Source organism: Limulus polyphemus, unplaced genomic scaffold (genome assembly GCF_000517525.1).
Source record: "Limulus polyphemus unplaced genomic scaffold, Limulus_polyphemus-2.1.2 Scaffold510, whole genome shotgun sequence".
Classification (NCBI taxonomy): domain Eukaryota; kingdom Metazoa; phylum Arthropoda; class Merostomata; order Xiphosura; family Limulidae; genus Limulus; species Limulus polyphemus.
Window position 1 is genome coordinate 205684 of NW_013666120.1, and position 23264 is coordinate 228947.

At 36.1% G+C, this 23264-nt stretch overlaps 1 protein-coding gene across 3 annotated transcripts in view; it reads left to right on the top strand.

Moving 5' to 3' along the window:
• Positions 1-23264, top strand: part of LOC106458758 (protein FAM117B-like) — a 215150-nt gene that overhangs the window by 166295 nt on the left and 25591 nt on the right. For all 3 annotated transcript variants that reach the window (XR_002610435.1, XM_022385069.1, XM_013918307.2), the window contains one exon: positions 8895-9052. Coding sequence is in view for 2 of the 3 variants with exons in the window: in XM_022385069.1 (XP_022240777.1) it covers positions 8895-9052 (158 nt within the window). In the remaining variant the exon portion in view is untranslated. The remainder of the gene's footprint in view (positions 1-8894; positions 9053-23264) is intronic.

Below are 23264 nucleotides of genomic sequence, written 5' to 3' on the forward strand. Positions count from 1 at the left end.
CGTTGTAAGTCCGCAGACATACTACTGTGCCACTGGGGGGCATTTGTGCTCTGCCCACCACGGATATCGAAACACGGATTCTAGCGTTGTAAGTCCGCAGACATACCACTGTGCCACTGGGAGGCGTCAAGAGCAGACCCGGAATACCACTAAGCTTTCCACGTCAGATGTTAAGTAAGGTTTATTTCATTCGGAGACAAGCATAAATCAAACAGATCCCTTGCTCCAGAATTTTAAGAAACCATTGGTGTTAACATTTTCTTTTCCACAGTGCAATGCACATTGCGTCAAGAAGGGCTGAAACGGATCATTACGACAAGAAAATTTTTGTTCCGAAAAAGAACAAACAGAAGAGATTTAACTTTGCAAAATCCCAAAACAATGAACATCTTGCTTTTGGAGAAAATTATTTTGGTTTGGTAATTCTAGAACCAATAGACGTCAGTAAGTTTGTTGCAAGAGTGGCGACAGATTAGAGAGAAATTGTCTGCAGCCTTCAGAAAGCATATGGATTTCTGGGCTATTCCCGATATAAGAAAATACCCATTCGCGTGCTGTTTCTTCTGGACGTCGTGTAATGAGATAAACTTCATTTTCAAGTAAGATAACGATCCCAAACATACAGCGAACGCAGTAAAATAGTACAGAAACCTTGCAAGCTTAGTGTGGCCTCCATTGAACCCAGACCTCAGTATTGTTGAGTGTATAGGGGTGCTATTGTCATCAAGAAAAAAACGTCAGAGGCATCCGAAATCAAAGTAGGAACTCTGGCCAGAACTTCAAGACGCTTGGAATTCAAGTCTCACAGCGTATTTTCTAAAAGCTTCGATAAAGCATTCTTCATTGGCTTCTTGCAGTGATTTTAGTTAATGGAGGTAACATAAAATATTAATGAAATAACCCCTAAATTTTCCTTAGATACGTTTGTTTTGCCTTGAGAAATTACAAAGTTCTGATATGCCTCTACTAAAAGGACCTCAGCATGTTTTTAATTTGAAGTAAATGGTGATGATTGCGTGGTCTTTATGTACAGTACTGTGAATGTGTAAATGTGTGTGTGTTTTGAATTTAAGCCTAACCGTTATTTTCTTTTCAGTATTTTTCTTAGCATTAAATGTCATTTAGAGAGTTTTCTTTCGTTATATTTTGCATATTATCTGTTTCTTAAATGCCCATAAACTTAAATCAAATCGTCCTCAGTTATGAGAACAAAATGCTGTTCCAAGTTTTATTTAGTAACATTGTTTGACGGTTATTTTCACAATGTATTTCGGTTCTGCTTTGTTTACTTAAACGTTTGTCAACTCACAGTGTGCAAGAAAAGCCTTCATGAGTGTCGCTGGATTCCAAAATTAAATCTTAACAACTATAGATTGTGTTCCTTTTTATAACTACATGTGTGACTTAAGTTTCATCTGTCATATAACTATCTATAATTATAGAAGTTAGTGCTTTCTAAATTTGATTTTGTGGTATTCGTAGCGACTGCATTCTGAAACTGTATCAAACACCTTTTGTAAATACTCTTTTAATCGTGTAGTCGATTGAGTCTATATGAAATCGAGGTAGATAAATAAAACCCTGATACAAAATTAGCCCTTTTTTTAAATTATAGTATTTATAGCGTCACAAAATTCAACTATTGTTACGGGCCTAGCATGGTCTAGTGGATATGGCGGTTGCTCACATATGCGGGTCTCGGGATCGAAACCTGGCGCCGAGAAGGCTAGCCCCTTTCATTTATCTGGGCGTTATAATGTGACAATGTATCACACTGTTCGTTCTTAAAAAGTAACCCTGGATTTGGCGATGGATGCTTTTAGCTATGGAAGACAACCACTGGTTGGCAGGTCAAAATGAGTCACTAAAGCTTTGCCATAAACAAAAACCAAGCTTTTGTTACGACACTCTTCTGGTGCTTCTTATGAAAAATAGGCTTAGTTGTGAGAATCTTTCACTACATAAACTCGTACAGTACGAATATTAACTGTCAGTGTCGGATGATTTTAGTAGTTTGTTACGAATCTAGTTATTAAAGTTATATTCTGTAATCATATGCGTTTTCATAATTCTGTGAAACTGCGGAATGTCTGTTATGCGTTATATCTTTCTTCGGATATTTGTTTGGCCAGGAAAGATAGTTCAGAAAATGTTATTTTATGTCTTGTCAGATTTAAGTAAAGCTGTCAGTGTTTGACATTGTAAGGCTTCGAATCGCACTTTTAAAATGATGTGTATTCCAGCAATTTTTTTTTTCGTCCGATTTCGTTTGGCTTCGCAAGACAGTATTCAGTACAAAAGTTCTATAAGGGAAACCCTGCATGTGAAGTTGAGCGGAAGTTGAGAAACGTACTGCGCTAAAAGAAAATAATTTAGTCCTAACAGTGTTATATCAGTTAGAAAAAAAAGAAGACAAAACACGTGTATTACTTCAAGCTCTGTCGCATTACTTTCAAGTGCCACTTGCCGCGCCAGTAATGGTTTTCTATTGTTGTTTCGTGTATTGAAAATGGTAGACTTGAGTACACTAACCGCTCTCTCCTTAATGCTTTCGCTGTTTTTGTCAGGTAGACGTTCAACTTACAACAAAAAGAAAAGGTAGGTATACGTACTGTATTTGGCAAGTTTGTTACAGACGTGAGCCAGTATTGATTAATGCCAGTTGGAAAGAAAAAGGATGTGATATATTCGTATTTTTTATAAATTTTCTCTTTACGTTATTAAAACCTTGGGAAGTTAGGGTTCCAGTAATGCGCTTTCACTTGTGATGATTTATTTAAAGTGTGTAATACAGAGTAATTAACTGTAGATAATATTCATTTACTGCTTGTTGTAGTGTGATGGGGTTAATATCGTCTGCCGTTTTCAAAAAAAAAGCGTCCAGCATTGGCAGGTGGTTAGGGCACTACTCGCAACTTGAGGATCGCGGGTTCGAATCCCCGTCCCATCAAATATACTCGCCCTTTCAGCCGTGGGGGGGGGGGGCGTTATAATGGTAAAAGAGTAGCCCAAGAGTTGGCGGTGGGTGGTGATTACTAGCTTTTTTTCCTTCTAGTCTTTCACTGCCATTTAGGGACGGCTAGCACAGATAGCCCTTGTGTAGCTTTGCGCGAAATTCACAACAAACCAAACCAAAAAAAAGAAACAGTCGTTCCCTAGGTCAGAAACAAAGCTAAGCTATACACGGGCTCAAACGGTAATTAAAAAAGATGTGATTAATTAATTAAGCATAGGCAAACTCGCCTAGTTATAATACGACATTTGTGTATTTGCTCCATTTGTAGTGCAAATTGAGATTTGTATATTGTTCTCTAATTATTTTGTGAAATACCTTCATCTATTATTATATAGAAAAATTACTATCATTCTTTTGCAGTAAATATATTTTTAGTGATAATACATACTTAAAGTTGAATATGTGAATAAATAGTATTGTACCTTAAGTGGTTCAACGTTATCTCTATGAAATATCTGAAAAATAGTCCGTGTATAGTTGAGGATAGTAGGTAACAACGCAGTTTATTGTGACTTTTTGTTCTTATCATTTAAGGTTTTGATAAACTTAGCAGTTAACTTATTGGATAGGATTATGACGAAGATAACGTTTATGGGTGGATTTTGCTCCTTTGTGTGTTCCTTTTTTTATATATATAATGTAAACTGTCTCCTGATGGGACAGCGGCAAGTCTTCGATTTACAATCTGGGGTTCGATTCCACTCGGTGGACACAACATATAGCCTGTTGTGGTTTTGCTATAACAAAACACACACAAAAATGTAAGCTACTTTTGTCTTTTAATAAGGTTTAGAGAACTGGCGTAGTTGTGCATGAGGAGATTGATGATTGACAGAAATCTTTCTATTGCCATCTGTTAATGTATAGAATACTTGTTCAAAATAACTGAAATATAACTAACAGGTATATTAAAGAAATGCATATAAAGAAATACATCATTCCACTAAGTGGCATGACAACAAAATGTATATTATGCATTTACTCCTCTAAGTCAAAACTAATATAAAACATCTTACTCATATAATAAGTAAACTACCAAAAATAATTATTTCAAACTACGCTAATTCTGAAATAGTAGATACAAATATTTAACATAAACAAATTTTCGTTATGAGGTCTATTTAATCTTTTTTCTTTGCACATGTAATTAAATGCTTGTCGTCACAATTTTTGACAGCAACCCAGGTAGTTAAGAAAACCAGAAAAAAAATCGAAATTGAAATAAATATTTATTTGTTATGATATAATGACCGAAACCTTTCTCATCCCTAAAGTTATCATAATATTTACTGCAGTCAGCTTTCTTTAAATTTAGCTTCCATGTGGCTCAGCGGTAAGTCTGTGAGCTAACTGAGCTTATAACAATAACAACTGGGTTTCGATACCCGCGGTGAACACAACACAGAAAGTCCATTGTGTAGCTTTGCGCTTAACGACAAACAAACAAACTTTTAAATTTTAAATACAGTCTGTTGTTTTTGAATATAAAACCAATATATCTATAACGAAAAAATACATTCTGCAGCCGTTGACTGCTATTATACCTACGTTTTTCCACCTGAATTGGTTTGAAATCAGCAGAAACGATTGCTTTATAGCGATAATAACGAAGTCAGAGGCACTTGATTAAACATTACGTACATACTAGTTCTGAGTTGCGGGGGTCTGACACGGCCTGGTGGTTAGGGCGTTTAACTCGTAATCTGCGGGTCACGGGTTCGAATCATACCGAACATGCTCGCCCTTTCAGGCGTGGGGGCGTTATAATGTGACCGTCAATCCCCCACTTTTCGTTTGTAAAGCGTAACCTAATTGTTTGTAGTGGGTGGTGTGAACTAGTTGCAATCCCTCTAGTCTATTTCTTCTAATTAGGGATAGCCAGCGCAGGTAACCTCGAGTAGCTTGACCCGCAAATCAACAAAAAAAAAAAACGAGATGCGAAGCTAGGCCTATAGATATGGGACATAAATATATATATATATATATAACCATTCTGCTGACAAAGTACTGTGTAATAACTGAAATATAGTACGACTTTTGCTGCTACTTTGTGATATCAGCGAAAAACTCCACATTGTATTGGAAACTACCCAAACTTGTACAGACTGCTAACTGCTTATAAAATGTTGACTTCACTTTAACCAAATCGTTAAATCTTGGGTTTACAGATTCATAGTATATGCACATTCTTATTCCTTAAGAAGACTAAAAGGTTTGAAGAAATTCATATTTTCAGGAAGGCTTAAACGTGTAAAAAGTACTCAAAAAGTCTAGCATCTAAAGTTGGATACTTAATAACCTCACACATACAAGCCTAGATATAGGCCCGGCCGTTTAGCTACTTAGCTTCCTCTATATAGGTGTGTTTTAAATCTTAGTTTTTGTTGTGCAACAAAACCGAAGGACTGCTGATCAAATCAGTTTATTAAAGCCTTAAAAATATTATTACAGTAATGGTTAATATACGAGTATCATGTTATATAATTCAAAATGTTGCTATTATGAAAAGTTCCCTTTCTTTCATTGAGACGAAATCTCACACTGCTTGCTTTTAAAGTCTAATATTTGTGCTCGATGTTAATAACAGTCCATTCAATCTTATTTATGTCATGGTTGAGCTCAGACATGTCTTAATTAATTGAGTTTGGCCAAACTTATTTCTCCAGTAGCAACAGTGATGAGCAAAGTCATCAGAATTCTCAATGTGACAGGGGTATTGGAAATCAACAATGCCAGTTTGTTTTTATACATCTTCCAAAACACCTTTCGGAATCATTTTAGACGCTCTCCAAGAAAGGAGAATCTTTACTATGTTACATAGTTCTGTTGCCATGGCATCATTTGCATCGTCATCTGATAAAACGACTTGCAGACTCTCGGAACAAATTCCATGAGCTCATTTTCGACAAGTCAGTACATGAAAGTGAACAATGAACTGTGGTGTTGTATTAGTGAAACCTCCTTTTACCCACAGATTCAAGGGTTATGCCGACAATTTTGTTAAAAAAAAATTACCTTACATTGTATTGGTGGGAATCAAAGATATGTTCACTGATAATAACATTCTTTTGAAAACGATTATTTTTCATGAGCGAGAGTACTGTTCTTGAGAAATTGTACAGTGGTTTGCTTTTTTTTCCTGCTCTTTCCAATGCTTTTACAAGGCTTTTATCAGTCCTGCACTGATAAAGATTTTTTGTTTTCTGTAGCTATGAATATCTCAAGACATGTAAGGATCACTTTGTTGCAGCTGCTTTCTGGTAAGGTTGATCTCATATAGCAAAACGTGTCAAACTATAAGACTGGCGATAGATTTGAAACTTAGTATTTTGATAGCGATTGCTTTCATTTGATAACCCAACTTTGTTCCACTGGCTTCTGTGAGGGTGTAGCTTTCTGCAATGGAGAGAAAACGTTGTTGACTTCTTCTAGCTGGTATCGGACAGCATCAGTTCTACCTTCTCAGCGTGTTCCACATATGAACTTTAACAGTTCTAAGTTCGGTCTGTATTTTATGACGTTATAAGCAACATTTCACTACTTAAAAAACAAGAAAAGAAAAAAGGGATGAGATGATTGAAAATGGGTCACATGTTGTAGCAATATTTCTCAACGACGGGCTGAAGTAGAAATGTATACTTTGAATCAAGTCGAAGAACGTTACTGCCTCTTTGTCATACCTTTAGCTTTGTAATTCTTTCAAGGGAATCGCTGTTTATTCAAATTTCCACAGAGAAACTGCGGCCATACCGACACTACTTATTTCTTTCAGCGGCAAATATTCGAGGAAATGCTCGTTTATCTGACTTATTTCTCTTCAGTCGTAGTTATCTTAATAGCTGTGACATTATCATTGTCGTTTGTTCTGTGTGGCTTATATCTGGAGTAGGTTCAGTACAATCGTGGCATTTCTAGCAGCAATCAACAACACATTAGTCTGGATCTTATTTCAGAGCAGTTAAACAGCTCCTACAACAGGTCCTTTCCCAGATAGCTCTTATGGATTTATTGTGTGCTAATTCTTGTAAGGCATTCTTTCATGGCAGGATCAATCATGGTTGAATATTCAACAGATTTCATGACATTTCTGTTTTCATGTTAGGAAAGTTTAATCCAGCTCAAGGCAGTGATTTAGCTTTTCGGTTCTCTTGCGTAGTCATGCAAAGTGCAAATTTTCCGTATGGGTTGTGTGATTAATCTTCAGTCGATAATTTAATTTTCCCATTGTTGAAATGTCTCCAGATGATCTGCTGAATTTTGTTGTTACTCGAATATGTTTACAGTTGATGTTGTTGTTTTCAGTTCTTTCTTCTGTTTGACGATAGTGAAAAAAAAAAGTTGGCTGTGCCGAAACTCTTGCAGCAAAAATAAAACACCGAACTGTGCGTGAGCGAATATTGTCTTGCTTACTACTTCACCTTTCGCAAATTGTTGTGTGTAATAATTTGTTGGGAATTTATTTCCCATGTTTCCTCCTCCCAGTGGATATGTCTGCGGACTTGGAACACTAGAAACCGGAATTCGATACCCGTGGTGGGCAGAGCACAGATAACCCATTGTGTAGCTTTGTGCTTAAAAATATTAAACAGACAAAAACTCATTTGGATAATATTCTCTGTAATTGGTCTTGCTGATGTATCTCGAGCCTGCAGTACTTATGTGACAAAACTTTTGTTGTTGTCTAATATGAGTAAATGTTTTCTGTTTCAGTGTATAGCACAATATGGTGAACAAAAACTTGTGCTAAATCCAGCTATGTTACTAGATAGCCTCAGATACTCTTTCGATATGAAAAAACACGTTTAAATGAAATATACATTAAGCTATCTTTTGGACCTAAAGACATATACATTTCCTGCGGTTAACCTTTTCCATCACTGATCTAGCTGAACTGATGAGAGTTGATCAAGTATTTAAGAAAGATTAAGAAACCCACAGTTATTTTCTTTCCTTTTCGTCAGTTATGAACGCGAAGAAAAGGAAGTAAATGTAGGGATGGCATTTGCATCATCTCTACATAATAGCACAGGCACACAGTGTAGTAGAATGTTAACAGGCAAATATAGGATAAATTAAACTCAATTGCGATTGAATAATTAGTTATATTGCTATATGTTAATTCTTGCCTGAATTTTTTATGTATTATTGCAATAGTAGCGGCCATTTCTTTCATTGTATTCCTCCATAGAGAGTGCTACTGCACTCTCTGAGATATTTAAGACGTTTTTGTGGGCCTCCCTATTCACTGTGTGAATGTTATGTTATAGAAAATTTAATAATTTTTTTTTGTTGGTGTAAGAACGTGGCGCCATCTATGAACGTAGTTAACGTTAACTTACGTCAAAGATAATAAATGCTCAATAAAACAGCAATAATGAACCACCATTAACATGCTTCTTTTCCCAAACTTACATCCCACAAAATTTGGTTGAGATTGGTCCAGCGACCTAGGAGTAATTAGATAACGGACAGACAAACACAGATTTTTGTGTTTTATAAAATATTTCTACTAAGTGTTGCAGGAACTGTTAGAATCACACATGGTTTAATGGACTGGCATAGCATGGTGGTTAGAGTGCTCAGCTCCAAAGCTGCAAATCTTGGGATCGAACCCCGTCGCCTTCCTTCTAATCTGTCACTTCCAAATTATGGACTGCTAGTGCAGATAGCCCTCTTGTAGTTTTGCGCGAAATTCAACAAAACAGATAATTTTTTTAAGTCATTTCGATTTATCGAGGAGCTTTGGTAATTATATGAAGCTATTTTACGTGATTTGGACAATCACGGGGATCTTATTTCTTTCATACAAAATTATCTATATATCTATCAAATAAAAGCAGCACAATGTAAAGTTGTGTTTGTTTCTGGTTTCGTTCAGCAGAGAAGTCCAAGACGCTGAATATCAAATCCATCAGTGCTGCCCCCTACATTCGACGGACTGCCTCATTGGATACCATCTACCTGGCTGGACAGTGGCCGCGTGACTGTTACTACCACAGCTACTATGTCCGGCATATGATGGATAGAGCCACACAGGTACGTGCTAGAAATCTGGTTTCTTATCGCTATTTCTAGCAATGAAAAACTGTAGGTAATGGTAATTTACGAATATATATATATATATATTAATTTCATAAATTGTCAGTTTGATTAACACGTCAAAAACATTTTCGGAAATTAGTCGTTAGCTCGATGATTTTTAATCATCCATTCCTTTATTTTTTTTTAATATTGAAATGTTGCTTATAACGTCATAAAATACTGACCGAACTTAGAACTGATAAAGTTGATGATTGTTTAATGTATTTTTCAGATGCTACTTCATTAACCAACATCCAAATATTAACTTTACATTGTAGTCCATAGTGTAGCTTTGTGCTAAAACCAATAAAAAGCTTTTAAAGTTGATTTATTTGGAGTTTTTCTCAATTAAGCCTCAGTGATCATGACGAGTCACGTCATGTTTAAATTATAAGAATTTTTTCGAATTGAATACATTACTTATTGCAGTTTTTATCAGAAGATTTGTTGTAGATGGATATGGAAATAAGGCTTCCACTCCAGAACTGTTTGAGGCCTGGCTTCGCTTGGTTGTTAGGGCGTTCGGCTCTATCTGCAGGTTGCTGGATCGAAACCCACACCCGAACATGCTCGCCTCTTTCAGCCACGAAGGCGTTATAATGTGAAGATAAATCCCATTATTCATTGGTAAAAAGTAGCCCAACAGTTGGCGGTGGGTGATATTGATCAGTTGCCTTACCTCTAGCGCAGATAGTCCTCAAATAGCTTTTCGTGAAATTAACAACAAAAAATCTTAAATGCTACAATTTGCTTTCCCTAAAATCTACTAATTTTAGTTTCACCTATAAAGGATGAAATTAATTTTTTGTAGAGAAATAATTAACCATCTAGACAGATTATATCCGCAAGTATATAGTTGGGATTCGCATTAAAAACCCATTTTTAGTATAAAACTGATTTTACCACATACATCAAATATTTACAAAACAAGAGGGAATTCACGAGTGCAACCCACTGGTAGAAAAAAAAAAGCACGCAATCATTGCTTCTGCAACTGTCGTCTTTTGTAGCATACTGATTGTGGTGACTTTAAAACTTGTACATCAGCTCTAAGTTTTATAGCAACTTCAGGGTTCATGTTTCTTAAGAGCAGCGATTTGCCACGGTTCTCATGAAATTGTTAAACTGTGACTTTTTACAATATCTATCAGGTACATTGGTAAAAATAAATCGGCGCAAGGCCTGAATAGTTTTTACTTGTCTTATTTATTTTTCATGTTTATTACCTATAAGTCTTTCCTGCCTCCTACCATGTTATACCTCCAAACAATTAATATGTCGTATTGTACGAATTAAAGGTCCCAATAATGTATTTCATTTTTATTTTTAATAATTCATTAGTTACTTGAAAATATACTCTAGAATTTTTTATCACTGCCACTCTTTATGGATGTGACGGAACTAAAATTTAACTAGTGATTAACGTACTGTGGTTCTGTAAGAACATTAGGCTACAGTTGTCCGATTTCTGATCTTACTAACTTTGACATAGGAATCCGATACAGTTGCTTTGCCTTTTCGTATGAATATTATAATTTTCAACTATAACCGACTTGAGATCGGTATGGCCGCCTAACCTTTTTTTTCTTCAGAAATTGTAAGCATTTTCCATTTACAGTTATGCATTATACCTTACATATAATCTCACTTATGCATTACCGTTGGTTAATTTATTGTCAGTTGCACAAGTTACAACAGACTTCTATAAATGTTTGTTTGTTTGTTTTGAATTTCGCGCAAAGCTACACGAGGGCTATCTGCGCTAGCCGTCCCTAATTTAGCAGTGTAAGACTAGAGGGAAGGCAGCTAGTCAACTCTTGGGCTACTCTTTTACCAACAAATAGTGGGATTGACCGTCACATTATAACGCCCCCACTGCTGAAAGGGCGAGCATGTTTGGTGTGACGAGGATTCGAACCAGCGACCCTCAGATTACGAGTCGAGCGCCTTAACCACCTGGCCATGCCGGGCCATTTCCATAAATAAGCTGTTTATTTCATCAAGATGTCTTGAAATCTTGTTTTCAACTGGAAAACGCTGTAAAATATACGTGGAGTTGGTGATGTTGTTCAGCAGCTTTGGGTGTTTTTTCTTGTTCTTTTTTTATGGTGTACAGCTTGATATGATTTCCACATTATTTACGTTAAACTCTTTAAGAATCTTTACGCAGCTGTAGCAAAGACCCTATATATCACTTAGCCCCAGAAAAGTGGTCCCCTGCTGGGTCAGAGGTAAATTTACGGACTTCCAACGCTAAAATTCGGGATTCGATCCTTGGCAGCGTACAGAATGTGGGTACCCCATTGTATAGCTATGCGCTAAAAAGAGTGAACCTCACATGGCCTGGTAGTTAGGGTGAACATGCTCGCCCACTCAATTCTCAACCATGGGAGAATTCTAATGTGACCGTCGATCCCATTATTCGTTGGTAAAGAGTAGCCCAACAGTTGGTGGTGGGTAGTATTGACTTGTTGCCTTCCGTATAGTCTATCACTTCTAAATTAAGAAAGGCTAGCACAGACTTTCCTCGAGTAGCTTTGCACGAAATTCAACAAAAATGAGCAAAAACGTGTACATCTGGCTAACAGTAGCCCCCCCCCCCGAAAAAAAAAAAGGATACTCATAAAAAGTTGCTGTGCTGCTGTTGAAGTAGGTTGCTGTATAAAGAGTCTCTACATGCAGACACATATAAAACTATAGTTATTTACATTAATAAAAGCTAACAAAGTGATCGCCACTATTCCCAGTTGTGGTTTATATGTGTATTAAGTATATTATTATCGATTGCAATAAATTCTTCTCGTTTTAATTTATGGGCATTACACTATTTTTTTGCCCAAACTATGTCACATCAAAGAAAATTGTGTATCAAAGACATCTTGATAATTTTATTTTGTCAACGTCAAATATGTATTATCAACAAATAGAGAGAATTTAACTTTCAAGCCAGTCTTGTCTTTTGTTGTATACTCAGGGTTCTAGCATCACTGGTGTTAAAAAAAAAAGTCAAATGTAGAACAGAAAGATATATCAAGTATGTTGCCACTCTTTATTTGAAGGTCAGGTTGCACCAGGCTCTTAAAACACCGAATCTTTTTAGTTCTGAAAAATGTCTTTGAAGAAACAGAACGTAAGATCTTGAAGTTAAAGCCTTTATAGAGTGTAGTAGTATACATCATATTAAATCATATTGTATCGTATTAAATACGTTACTATGCAGTTAATTCTGCGTATTAACAATTTCTTATTGAATCAGTGATTTCTGTTCATAAGTTTAATGGTGTGTTTTATCATTGGTAAACCTGCTGGTATATATGCCTATTTTGTAAACTTCAATAAAGCACATTGAATCTAATGTAGAATAATACTTGATGTGTGAGTATGTTTGCTGCAAACAATTTCAATTGCCTAGATATATCATCTCTTCTATTATATCCAATCGTCATGATATCAAAGGGACTGAAATTACGTCTCATAAGATTTTTAAAACGTTTACTATTAAATGTCGCCACGTATTTGAACTAAAATTGTAAAGCGTGAACAGTACACAAATATTACATTATTTCACTCATCAATGTGATCTTAGATGAAGAAGAATACAAAAACCAAAAACATTCCTAATTATAAGCTGTAAACTCCTACGTGTCGTACAGTATGTGATTAAATAAAACAACATGGTGAATACTAACAAATCAACCACCAGATAGCGCTTTTCAAATTTAATTACGCTTTTAGAGATAGGAAATACGCAGTCTTATCGATATAGTGTTATTGGCTGTAGCGAATCTCTCGTTTATGACTTGTCTTTAGTAACTGAACCTGGACTTGTTACACAGATGTGACATTTAATCAAGTCCCACAAATTGAAGATCAAAGATATTAATTCTGTTTAATTTGGAGGACAGAAAATGGGAAGTTCACGTTCTCACCGTGAATCACTAAATGTCTTATTCAAGAAGTCGCGGGGCCCGGCATGGCCAGGTGGTTAGGGCGCTCGACTCGCAATCTGCGGGTCGCGGGTTCGAATCCCCGTCACACCAAACATGCTTGCACTTTCAGCCGTGGGGGCGTTATAATGTGACGGTCAATCCCACTATTCGTTGGTAAAAGAGTAGCCCAAGAGTTGGCGGTGGGTGGTGATGACTAGCTGCCTTCCCTCTAGTCTTACACTGCAAAATTAGGAACGGCTAGCGCAGATAGCCCTCGTGTAGCTTTGCGCGAAATCCATTAAAAAAAAACAAGAAGTCGCGAACCTGAAGGAGCCAACATGGGAATGGGGTGAGGCTTCATCCTACATGTTGAAAAATGTCGGTCGGTGGTGGGTTTTTTTTCATATAACATTTTAATCTATTACACCAAATCACTAAAGTTAGTTACTTAGTTACCTTTCTCACACGATTGCCATTTTGTATGCTTCCGTAACAAAAAACTGTCAACCCTTACTTTTTACCACTGGTATTAGTACGTTTCCATACTTTCTGTGCTGGGGAATCTGGCTTTAATATATTGTGATTGAAATTTAACAATGCGACATTATATTATTACGATACTCGCGAATGTTCATACCCATCTTCCATTTCTACAAACCCTTTCTTATTCATCCCGTTTGAGCATCGTTTGCATTATTTTACAATTTTCTGCGCAGTATTCTATAACATTTTTGTAATTATTAACAAACCGCCTTTTTTCGTGAATGACTATTAAACGGTTTTGAAACGCTTTCTTTACGTCCTTGTCGTTAATTAATAGGCCAGGTGTTTTGTTGTACATTTCGAATTGTAGCTACAGTATTTGTAATGCAGATAATTAAATACTGGTATTTTTCATTTCATATATTTTATGTATGTGTGTTAGTTTTATTGCTTGTCCAAAAATAATGTTTTTCTCTCTCTCTCTCTCTCTCATGGGAGATGTAACCTTTTATAATACATCATCTAAGTAGCAGAAAGCCTAGTGGGTAAAGGTGGCTGGGTCACCCGAGCTAAAACCTTAGAATTAACTACAAAATCATCTGGGATGAACAGAAGTTGGCCAGTCAGTCACTCGTGACATTCAGCCTGATGGCTTTCTTGAGTAAGTTTTCGTTTCCATATTAAATGGGTGACCACTAAGTGACACACGGGTCATATCTGTACTTTTCATTGATGACACCCACGGGATAGGACTGCAGGGCTACGTTTGGTTACTTTTGACATTGATTTATGTGTAGAAGCGTGAGTTTCCAATCTGAGAGTTTGTCTCTACATTCTGTCACTTTTCTCTCGATGAAAAGCTTGAAGTTCCAAAATTAGCACATTTAAACTGGGAAATGAGATTGGCTTGTACTACACCATAGATGGGTCATTAGATAATTGGCTTGTACTACACCATAGATGGGTCATTAGGTAATTGGCTTGTACTACACCATAAATGGGTCATTAGATAATTGGCTTGTACTACACCATAGATGGGTCATTAGGTAATTGGCTTGTACTACACCATAAATGGGTCATTAGGTAATTGGCTTGTACTACACCATAGATGGGTCATTAGGTAATTGGCTTGTACTACACCATAAATGGGTCATTAGGTAATTGGCTTGTACTACACCATAGATGGGTCATTAGGTAACTCATCTTACTCGCATCACATGACAAATCAGAGCGTGAAGTTTTTCATTTTTGCTTTTATTTTCATTCTCCGTTGATTAATATAGCAAAATAAGTCGACATACTTATTTTATAGTTTTGTCGCTCTGTTGAAGTTTACATCGGAATCACATGAAAATTTTCATTTTTCAAGTAACCTGCAAAGTTGGGTGAGTAATTTTATCTCTAAAACATCATTTATTAATCATTGGAACAACGCTAGACTGTGTATCATTATATTTCCATCAGTTTATAAAACATTTAAAATTTAAGTTTTCTGTTGTAATTTCTCTTTATTCGTCAAGTATAGGATAAGAAATCCGAAAAAAATTAATTATTCAATATCTAACGCATACGATTTCGATAAGTACTGGTGTTATAGATGTACCCCTAAAAACCTGTGACTTAATCATTATTATTTATACAGCCCTGTGACTATTATCGTTATTAATTGGGATTAAAGCTAACGCAATAGAAGTAGGCCTGAATTTGATGATGTATACGAATTTATGTAAAAAAATGTGTTCTGCGAATGTTTCAACTTTTTTTCGTTACTCTCTAGGGTTTAATAACCTAATGGAGTATGTGTTTCACTTAGTCCGTCCATGGTATTTATGTAGATATGTATGAGAGAAGGTTTCTTTCATTTATTTATCCAATATTTTGCATTATTTATTTTTCATTCTCCCTTCTTTTTTTTTTGAGGAGGTTGAAGGTCTGAATTCAATCAATACCTCGATGTAGGAAAGTTGCTTGGCAGAAATGTTACACTACACTTCACCATCTGCCCCAGTCACACAAGAAAATCTTAGAAAACCACTTCAGCTTGTAAAACACCACAACAGAAATATCTCTGAGAGGGGGAAACTCTTCGGATATTTTTTTTTCGCTACACATTATCTAAGTGTCGAGTGGAGGCTGACAGCTTTCAAGTCACCTTTTTAGTCCGTGTTAACGTTTGTCTATAAAAGAACTAAAAAAACATAAAGAAACATAATGAATCTAAGTTTCAAATGGACAGCAACTGCCTGTTGTAGAAAAGGCGGAAGACTTTCGAAACGTCGTCCTCTACATTTGTAGGTTTCTACAACAGGCATTTGCTGTCCATTTTAAACTTAGATTCATTATGAATACTCTGCCTAAACAACTTATCAAAGATAAAGAAACATGTATCAAATGTTTTCTTGCTACTCCATCAAGGTATCACTATATTTTTATGGCATGTAAAACATGCTCTATGATAAAATAAATAGTTGTAAATTTCCCATCCAACTGCACACTTCAATGTATGTACCCGTGCAGGTTAAAAGTGCGCGCATTTTCCTCAGCTCGTTTTCTGTAAACAAAGGTAACTTAGTGTAAAGCAAACAACAGAACAAGCGTATAATTTGATGAGTATAAGACAATACAGTAACCAAACTTTGTCGTAAAAGTACGGGAAACGGTTAGCAAGGTCAGGAGCAAAGATGGAGCCCATAGCCACTCTATCAGACTTTTCATGGATTTTACCGTTAAGCATAAAATGCAATTGTTTCGTCTCAAAACGTAAAAGTGTTTTAAAAACATCTTTAGTTATACCCTGTAAAACTGCATTCTCGGCAAACATAAGACTAGAACAAATATCAGTGATTTCGTCTAGAGGTATATTTGTAAACAATGACTTGATATCTTGACTAGAATAATGAACATCATTATTAAACTGTGTTCGTTTTAAGCTACTGACAAATTCAAAACGTATCTTTAACAGAATGCTCATTCGGTACAAACTCTTTTAAAAAGCAGGGCCAGAAATCTGATAATAGGTGCCTACACTAGAAACAGTTGGTCTAACTGGACTTCCTTAGGGATTCTGTATAAAATCCCACACTTTGAGCTCGTTGGTCGATTTTTTGGTACATATCTTCTGTTATTGTGACTTTTTTTTTAACTTTAATAGGTATCTCGCAAATTTGGCTTCCCTGGATGCTGTGGGATCACTCCCAATTTCTATTAACTTATCCGTATTACTTCGAATAACCTCCACTTTATTTAAAATCACAATCCCATTATCTCTATCCGGTTCAATGATTACGATGTCTTTACAATTATTTAAAACTTTCAAAGCCTGGGTTTCGTCCTACAGGTACCCGATCTCAAATCCGGAATTCTTTGGACCTGAGCCATGCCTTATTTCGGAATTTTCCGGGTTTGGGGTCGTTCAGCCTGGCTTGTACAGACGATATGAATATAGTATGAAATTCGTACATAAAGGTTGTTATTTACTTGCCGTTTGGACATTTTCACGATGAACAAAGGAGTAAAAATTCAAGTTAACAGAGAGAGAGAGAGTTGCACAAGAAGCACAACAAATGGCAGGTTTGAACTGAAACGGCATCAACTCGCCACACCGCGCAAACGAAGCGACTGTGCCGGTAATTAATCTAAAATACATTTTTACTTACTTATTTGTATCTACCTGTTTGTACAATAATTTCTAGTGCAATAATTTCAAGTCGGAAGTGTGCATCAATAACCAGAAATAATCCTAGTGAAAGGGATTTCTCCAAGCTAATGGAATGTTCACCAGAACAGCTAGTTTCTGGAACATTCAGATTTTCGGGATTGTCTGCCTGTAGTTTAAGTTATTGTTCTTTATAAAGTGCTGAAAGAATATCGAAGTAAATCACTAAGTTGCAGAAAAGTCACAGAAAATTGTCTAAAGATCGCAGGATGAAATTTTCATTATTCGTATTAAAAAGAAAAGTTAACACGAGTGGTGCAACACAAATAAATCTGACCGTAGTCTGCTGCCTTTAAACAAATTATGCTGAGAGATTAATTAATCCACCTTATATTCAAATATTTTAACTTAGTTACGTTTTTTTACATTTGAAAAAGAAGGGGCTGTGCGTTTGTCTTCTGGTTAAGAAGGTAATCTTAGTGACTTATTTTGATATTCTTTCAGCACCTTTTAAGCAGCCCGGCATGACCAGTTGGTTAGGGAGCTCGACTCGCAATCTGAGGGTCGCGGGTTCGAATCCTCATCACACCGAACATGCTCGCCCTTTCAGCCGTGGGGGCGTTATGATGTGACGGTCAATCCCACTATTCGTTGGTAAAAAGAGTAGCCCAAGAGTTGGCGGTGGGTGGTGATGACTAGCTGCCTTCTCTCTAGTCTTACACTGCTAAATTAGGAACGGCTAGCGTAGATAGACCTCGTGTAGCTTTGCGCGAAATTCAAAAAACAAATAAATAAACAACTCTCCAGCTAATAATAATAAACTTTTATTTCAGCCATCGATTTGTCATTGCAGCTTTATCAGGGTTAATGGTAGAAAAATTGTTTGATGTTGTTTAGAAGGTTTGTTTGTTTGTTCGGTGTGACGGGGATTCGCACCCACGACCCTCAGATTGCGAGTCGAGTGCTTTAACCACCTGGTCATGCCGGGCCTTAGCTGGAGAGTAAAGACTTTTTTTTCTAACTTTATTGTTAAAACAACAGTAAAAGAAACTAGTGCGAAACCCAAGTTTGACATTTTAAAAAAATTGTAAGGAAGTTGTAACCATTAGTATGTCATATTTGTAACTGTGTAACATATTAAAGTTGTAACTATGTAGTAAAACCAGATGGTAAGACTCGTTCTTAGTATCAATTTTAGATATATTTTGAAGACGAAGCAGTATAATAAAATTAATTTATGCTAAAGAAAAATTGCAACTCGACTAAGTAGTTTTTCTAGAATTTAGCGAAGAAATGTGATTATTTACAAAGTTTATCTCTAATCCATCAGATAGTTATTTTGTTTTTATGTAGAATTTTCTGCAAAACTACTCGACGGCTATCTATGCGAACTGTACCTAATTTTGGAGTTGTTAACTAGAGAAAAGGCAGCTAGTCAATATCACCCACCACCATCTCTTGGGACACTCTTTACCAAAAAATAGTGGGAGTGACCGTCACATTATAATGCTTCCGCGGCTGAAAGGACGAGCATGTAGGGTAACGAGTTCAATCCCCTGACCAGCAGACTGTGAGTCGAAAACTCTGACCACAAGGCATACCAGGCCCCTTCAGAGTTACCCAAAACTAGTTGAAAAGTTTATTTGTAATTTTTTTAACAGTGGTTGCAATCACGAAATTGTTGGAAATACGTTTTTGCATCTATTAAACACAAAAGCATTCTCACGTTAGAAGTATTTGAGAATATAAAGTATATAACTATATAGTAAGTAGCAAAAGGTAGGTATTATGTGAAATAGTGAACCATATCTCTTAATAATCAACATGGAAATTCGCCATCTTAAAATAGGGTTAACGTGTTAATAATAAGTCCGCATACTGCCGTTATAGCATGCAAAACATTCATTATGCTTAACTGGGTATCTATATTTCGATATAAGCTGTATGGGTTATTATTTGTCATACTTAAAAACATCTAAAGTGTGCGTGACAAGACTTGAAAAGATGACAACACCGTCTCATGACTCGTTATGGGCGTAATCGTAGTCTTAGTTGCCAGTGGACAACGTAACTTAAAAGCGGCTTATTATTTTGTTGTTTTTTTTATAAAACATATCTAGAAGGACAAAAAATAACCATGCTACATAAATTGGCATCTCATTGTAAGTCTTTCACTAAAACACGGCAACTCAAAAAACTCGTTTTCATCAGCACTTGTACTTTGTAACTTTATCTGCAAAATGGTTTCAGAGACCACAGATTTACTGACAGTTTTGAAACTTATTTCTAAACTTTCCCCAACATCACGTTTAATAAGTTTGGCCTTAAAATGGCTTGAAAAATCTCGATATGTTATAACGCTATAATTTAGTTAGAGGATAATGTGTGAAATCCACGTGTTAGTCAGGGAACATAGAAGAAAATTCGTTGCAAATATCTTGTGCATACCAATGTTTAGTGGCTGTAAAAGGATTTATGAAATCTTTAGATTCTGGCATAAGCCCCAAGAACTGACAACCATCATTTATTGTCTTACATGGAATCAATTTAAAATGGTTTTAAAAAATCTACATATGATATTTAGAAAACTTTGCAAATCTGAACATTTATGACTTTGTAATTTAACCTGATGACTCATCGACATTATTTCTTCCACCCGAAGCAGGATACTTTTAGCTCAAAGCGGAACAGAACTCTCTGTATCATTCTGATATAAAAAAACACAATTAAGTTTCCATGCTAAATTTAATGACAGCGAACAGAGATTTTAATACTTATCTTGCAATGATCATGACTGACCTTTGGCGTTAACTCCTAATATCAATTCAGTTCCATCACTGTCACAGAAGAAACACTCAAACTGTTGTTTTCAAAAACAAAAGTCCCATTATTTCCACCCAGAAACTTGAAACTAAATGTTTATTTTATCCCTGGAACCTCCAATTATGGTTTTTATGTGTATCTCATGTGTTCTAGCGTATCTTATAGATTCGGATGTCAGTTTGAGGACCTTGTGAGAAATGGTATCGAAAAATGATCACCGTTTTCAGTTGATATATATATATATATCAAAAATGCTGCCAATAAATAATAAATGCTCATTGTGTATACAACTTTAGGATGTTACACATTTGCAACTGTAACATGTTAAACTTTTACAACTCTAACATGTTACACTTTTACAACTCTATCATGTTACATGGTTACAACTTTAACATGTTACATAGTAACAACTTTGACACAGAAGATAGTCGCCCCTTCCTTCTCCTGCCCCCTCAGTGGCACAACGGTATGTCTGCGGACTTACAACGCTAGAAACCGGGTTTCGATACCCGTGGTGGGCAGAGCACAGATATCCCATTGTGTAGCTTTGTGCTTAACTTCAAACAAAACAAAATTCCCTCTCCTAGTGGCTCAGTAGTATGTCTGAGAGCTCATATTGCTAAAAACCGGGTTTCGATACTCCTGGTGAGCACAGCATAGATAGCGCATCGTGTAGCTTTGCACGTAACAACAAACAAACGTTCTAACAGTCGATTAGTAAATGTCTTTAATGTTTACCGGTTTCCACATCTTGTGTAATACTTCCAAGAACTGATTCTTTTATTGTGGCTGAGTACAAAGCGTAAAGAAATAAGAATAGTAATCCGTCGTTTAATATTAACGATTTAAAAACGTCATGCATCTTAACGTGATCGTTGCTGTGGTATTTCACAATCGTGAAAGCAAGTTACTAGCCGTGAGTGCATTGTAGCAGAATCTTTATTTTGTACATGAAGATGCCTTCCAGCATTCATAGAGCGCCTTGTTTTCGTAGTTAGTTCTAAATTTTCTAGCAATACCTGGCATCCCCTACGCATATGTATGATTCGGTAATATTATTCACTCCGTCGTTACTGACATTTATATATATAGGAATATATAGATTTCTCTATATATTTATCAATTCTTACTACGTCTGCCTTTTTGTTGGGAAGAAGAAAAACGATCATCCTCGGAAGGGGTCGTCGTTTATTCGTTCCATCAAAAATCCTATTTCATGTTTATGATCAGTGAGACCGTTGCAGCGTGAAATGAGATCGTGATATATCAGCAATAAGCTTCCTTTTTCTTTAGAGTTTCAAAGACACGTGCATGATCACCTTAAAACTGCCAGTTTCAGTAAATTCGAAATAAGATGACATAGAAACTTTTCCATTTATTTTAAGATAAACTTCATTGGTACAGCAGATGGTTGGAATTGCTTACCATATCTCAAAAGTGAGCCGTTATCTTAAACTGATGTTAGGCTTAGTCGATCTATACATTATTCCTGCCTTATAAGCCTTTGAATTGGTTGAGATTTATTTATTGATGCTTTATTTATTGTTAAGAATCAGTGAATTGTATATATATATATATATATATATATCAAATCACTAGACAGTCTTGTTTTACTGTTTCGTAAGCATGCAATTTTTGAACATCAAAGATATATACGATGTATTTATATGAAGACGGTCATATCCGTGTTTATTTGCCACTAGTCTGTTACTGTCATCAAAATTAATATTTCATTGCAAGTTTTATGAGATGCTACTTCTTTAAAATGGGCCTTAAACAACAAACGTTCTCAGTGTAAAGAAGTAATAGCATGCATCTAAAACATTGTATAAACGGAAACAAAAAATATTTATGTATATATTTTAATAAATCGTACTCAGACTCGCACATGTTTATGTAGTTTGGCCTAACCAACTTTATCAGCTAGAACCGTTGGAAGCGATAAGGCCATAGCCTGACCACTTTTTCATGTCTTTAGAGCTACAACTTGTTTATTTCAATTCAATACAATATGTTGTGTGTATGCAGTATTTGTAGTTAATATGGCTCTTGATTAAATCTAATAGCATTATGTTTCAAAAAAAATGGGGGAGGGCATGCTCTTTGCCATCCCCCCTAGAAATGGCATGCTTTGCGTGCCGGTAGTGTGCTTTACACCTTTACACACATCGTGTCACAGTGTTTAGCAGTAGCAATGGCTTGACCACTCAAAAATTGCTCCCTACGGCAATGTCAGCCCTTAACTACAGTTAAAAATGTGCCTTTTATTGATCATAAATATGTTCAAGAATAGTTATGATTCAAGTTTTTGTTTTTTAAGCCCAGCTACACAGTTGGCTGTCTTTACTGTGCCCACCACGGGTATTCAAACACATCAAACTTATTGCTGAACCACTTGGAGGCAGAATCCAGGGGGTATCTAAGGGGTATTCATCAGATCAGTGAACTCAGGCTCATGGTGGAACACAAGGAGCCCCCCCCCCTCCTCCGAAAGAAAAAACGATTGGGTTTTCCCAGTTGGATTTCTATGCAAAATGATATATATATATATATATATACTTGTCCTAGAGATAGGATGTAGCACTTACGAATAAATTAACCCTCTTTGAACTGAAACGGCGTTACTGATATCCCCTGACCCCAGTTTTACTTTTCCGTTGCTGTGTGTCATTAGCTTCTGTAAAAATAACTTATTAGCATGTAATTAATATATTATTGGTTAAGATAGCGTTGCAATTTTCCTATTATACATGTATTGTTACTATTTATTCGATAAATTACATTGTAAAAACTTATTTATTAAAACTTAAAACTAATATTTTGTAAAAAGAAACGTTTAATGTTTGAAAGATTCTTTTTATTTTGCAATGTTTTCGGTTTACCTCAGTAATTCAATCCCGCTGTATTGTAATTACTTATTGCTTTCGTTTTTGGTCTTTTTTTTTTCTTGGGGAGGGCCAAATCTTTTTACCTCAGGGGCTCAAAATCTCCTCTTGTCACCCCACCACCGGAAGTCACTAGTTGCGCTCCTGATTCTAAGATATCATTCGTCATAACTTAAAATGTTGATGCATAGAAAATCTGTTTCAAACACGTTCGCCTACATCCTCATTTTAGGGCGTTATTCCCTTTACCCATCACACACCCCGCCCCCCACACATCACAAAATTGGGTTTCTCGTGTAGTGGAAGTGTGGGATAAACAATACTAACGGTTTGGTCAATTATTTAAATCGATGGTTATTAACTTTGTGGGATGATAGTTTGGAACAAGGGGC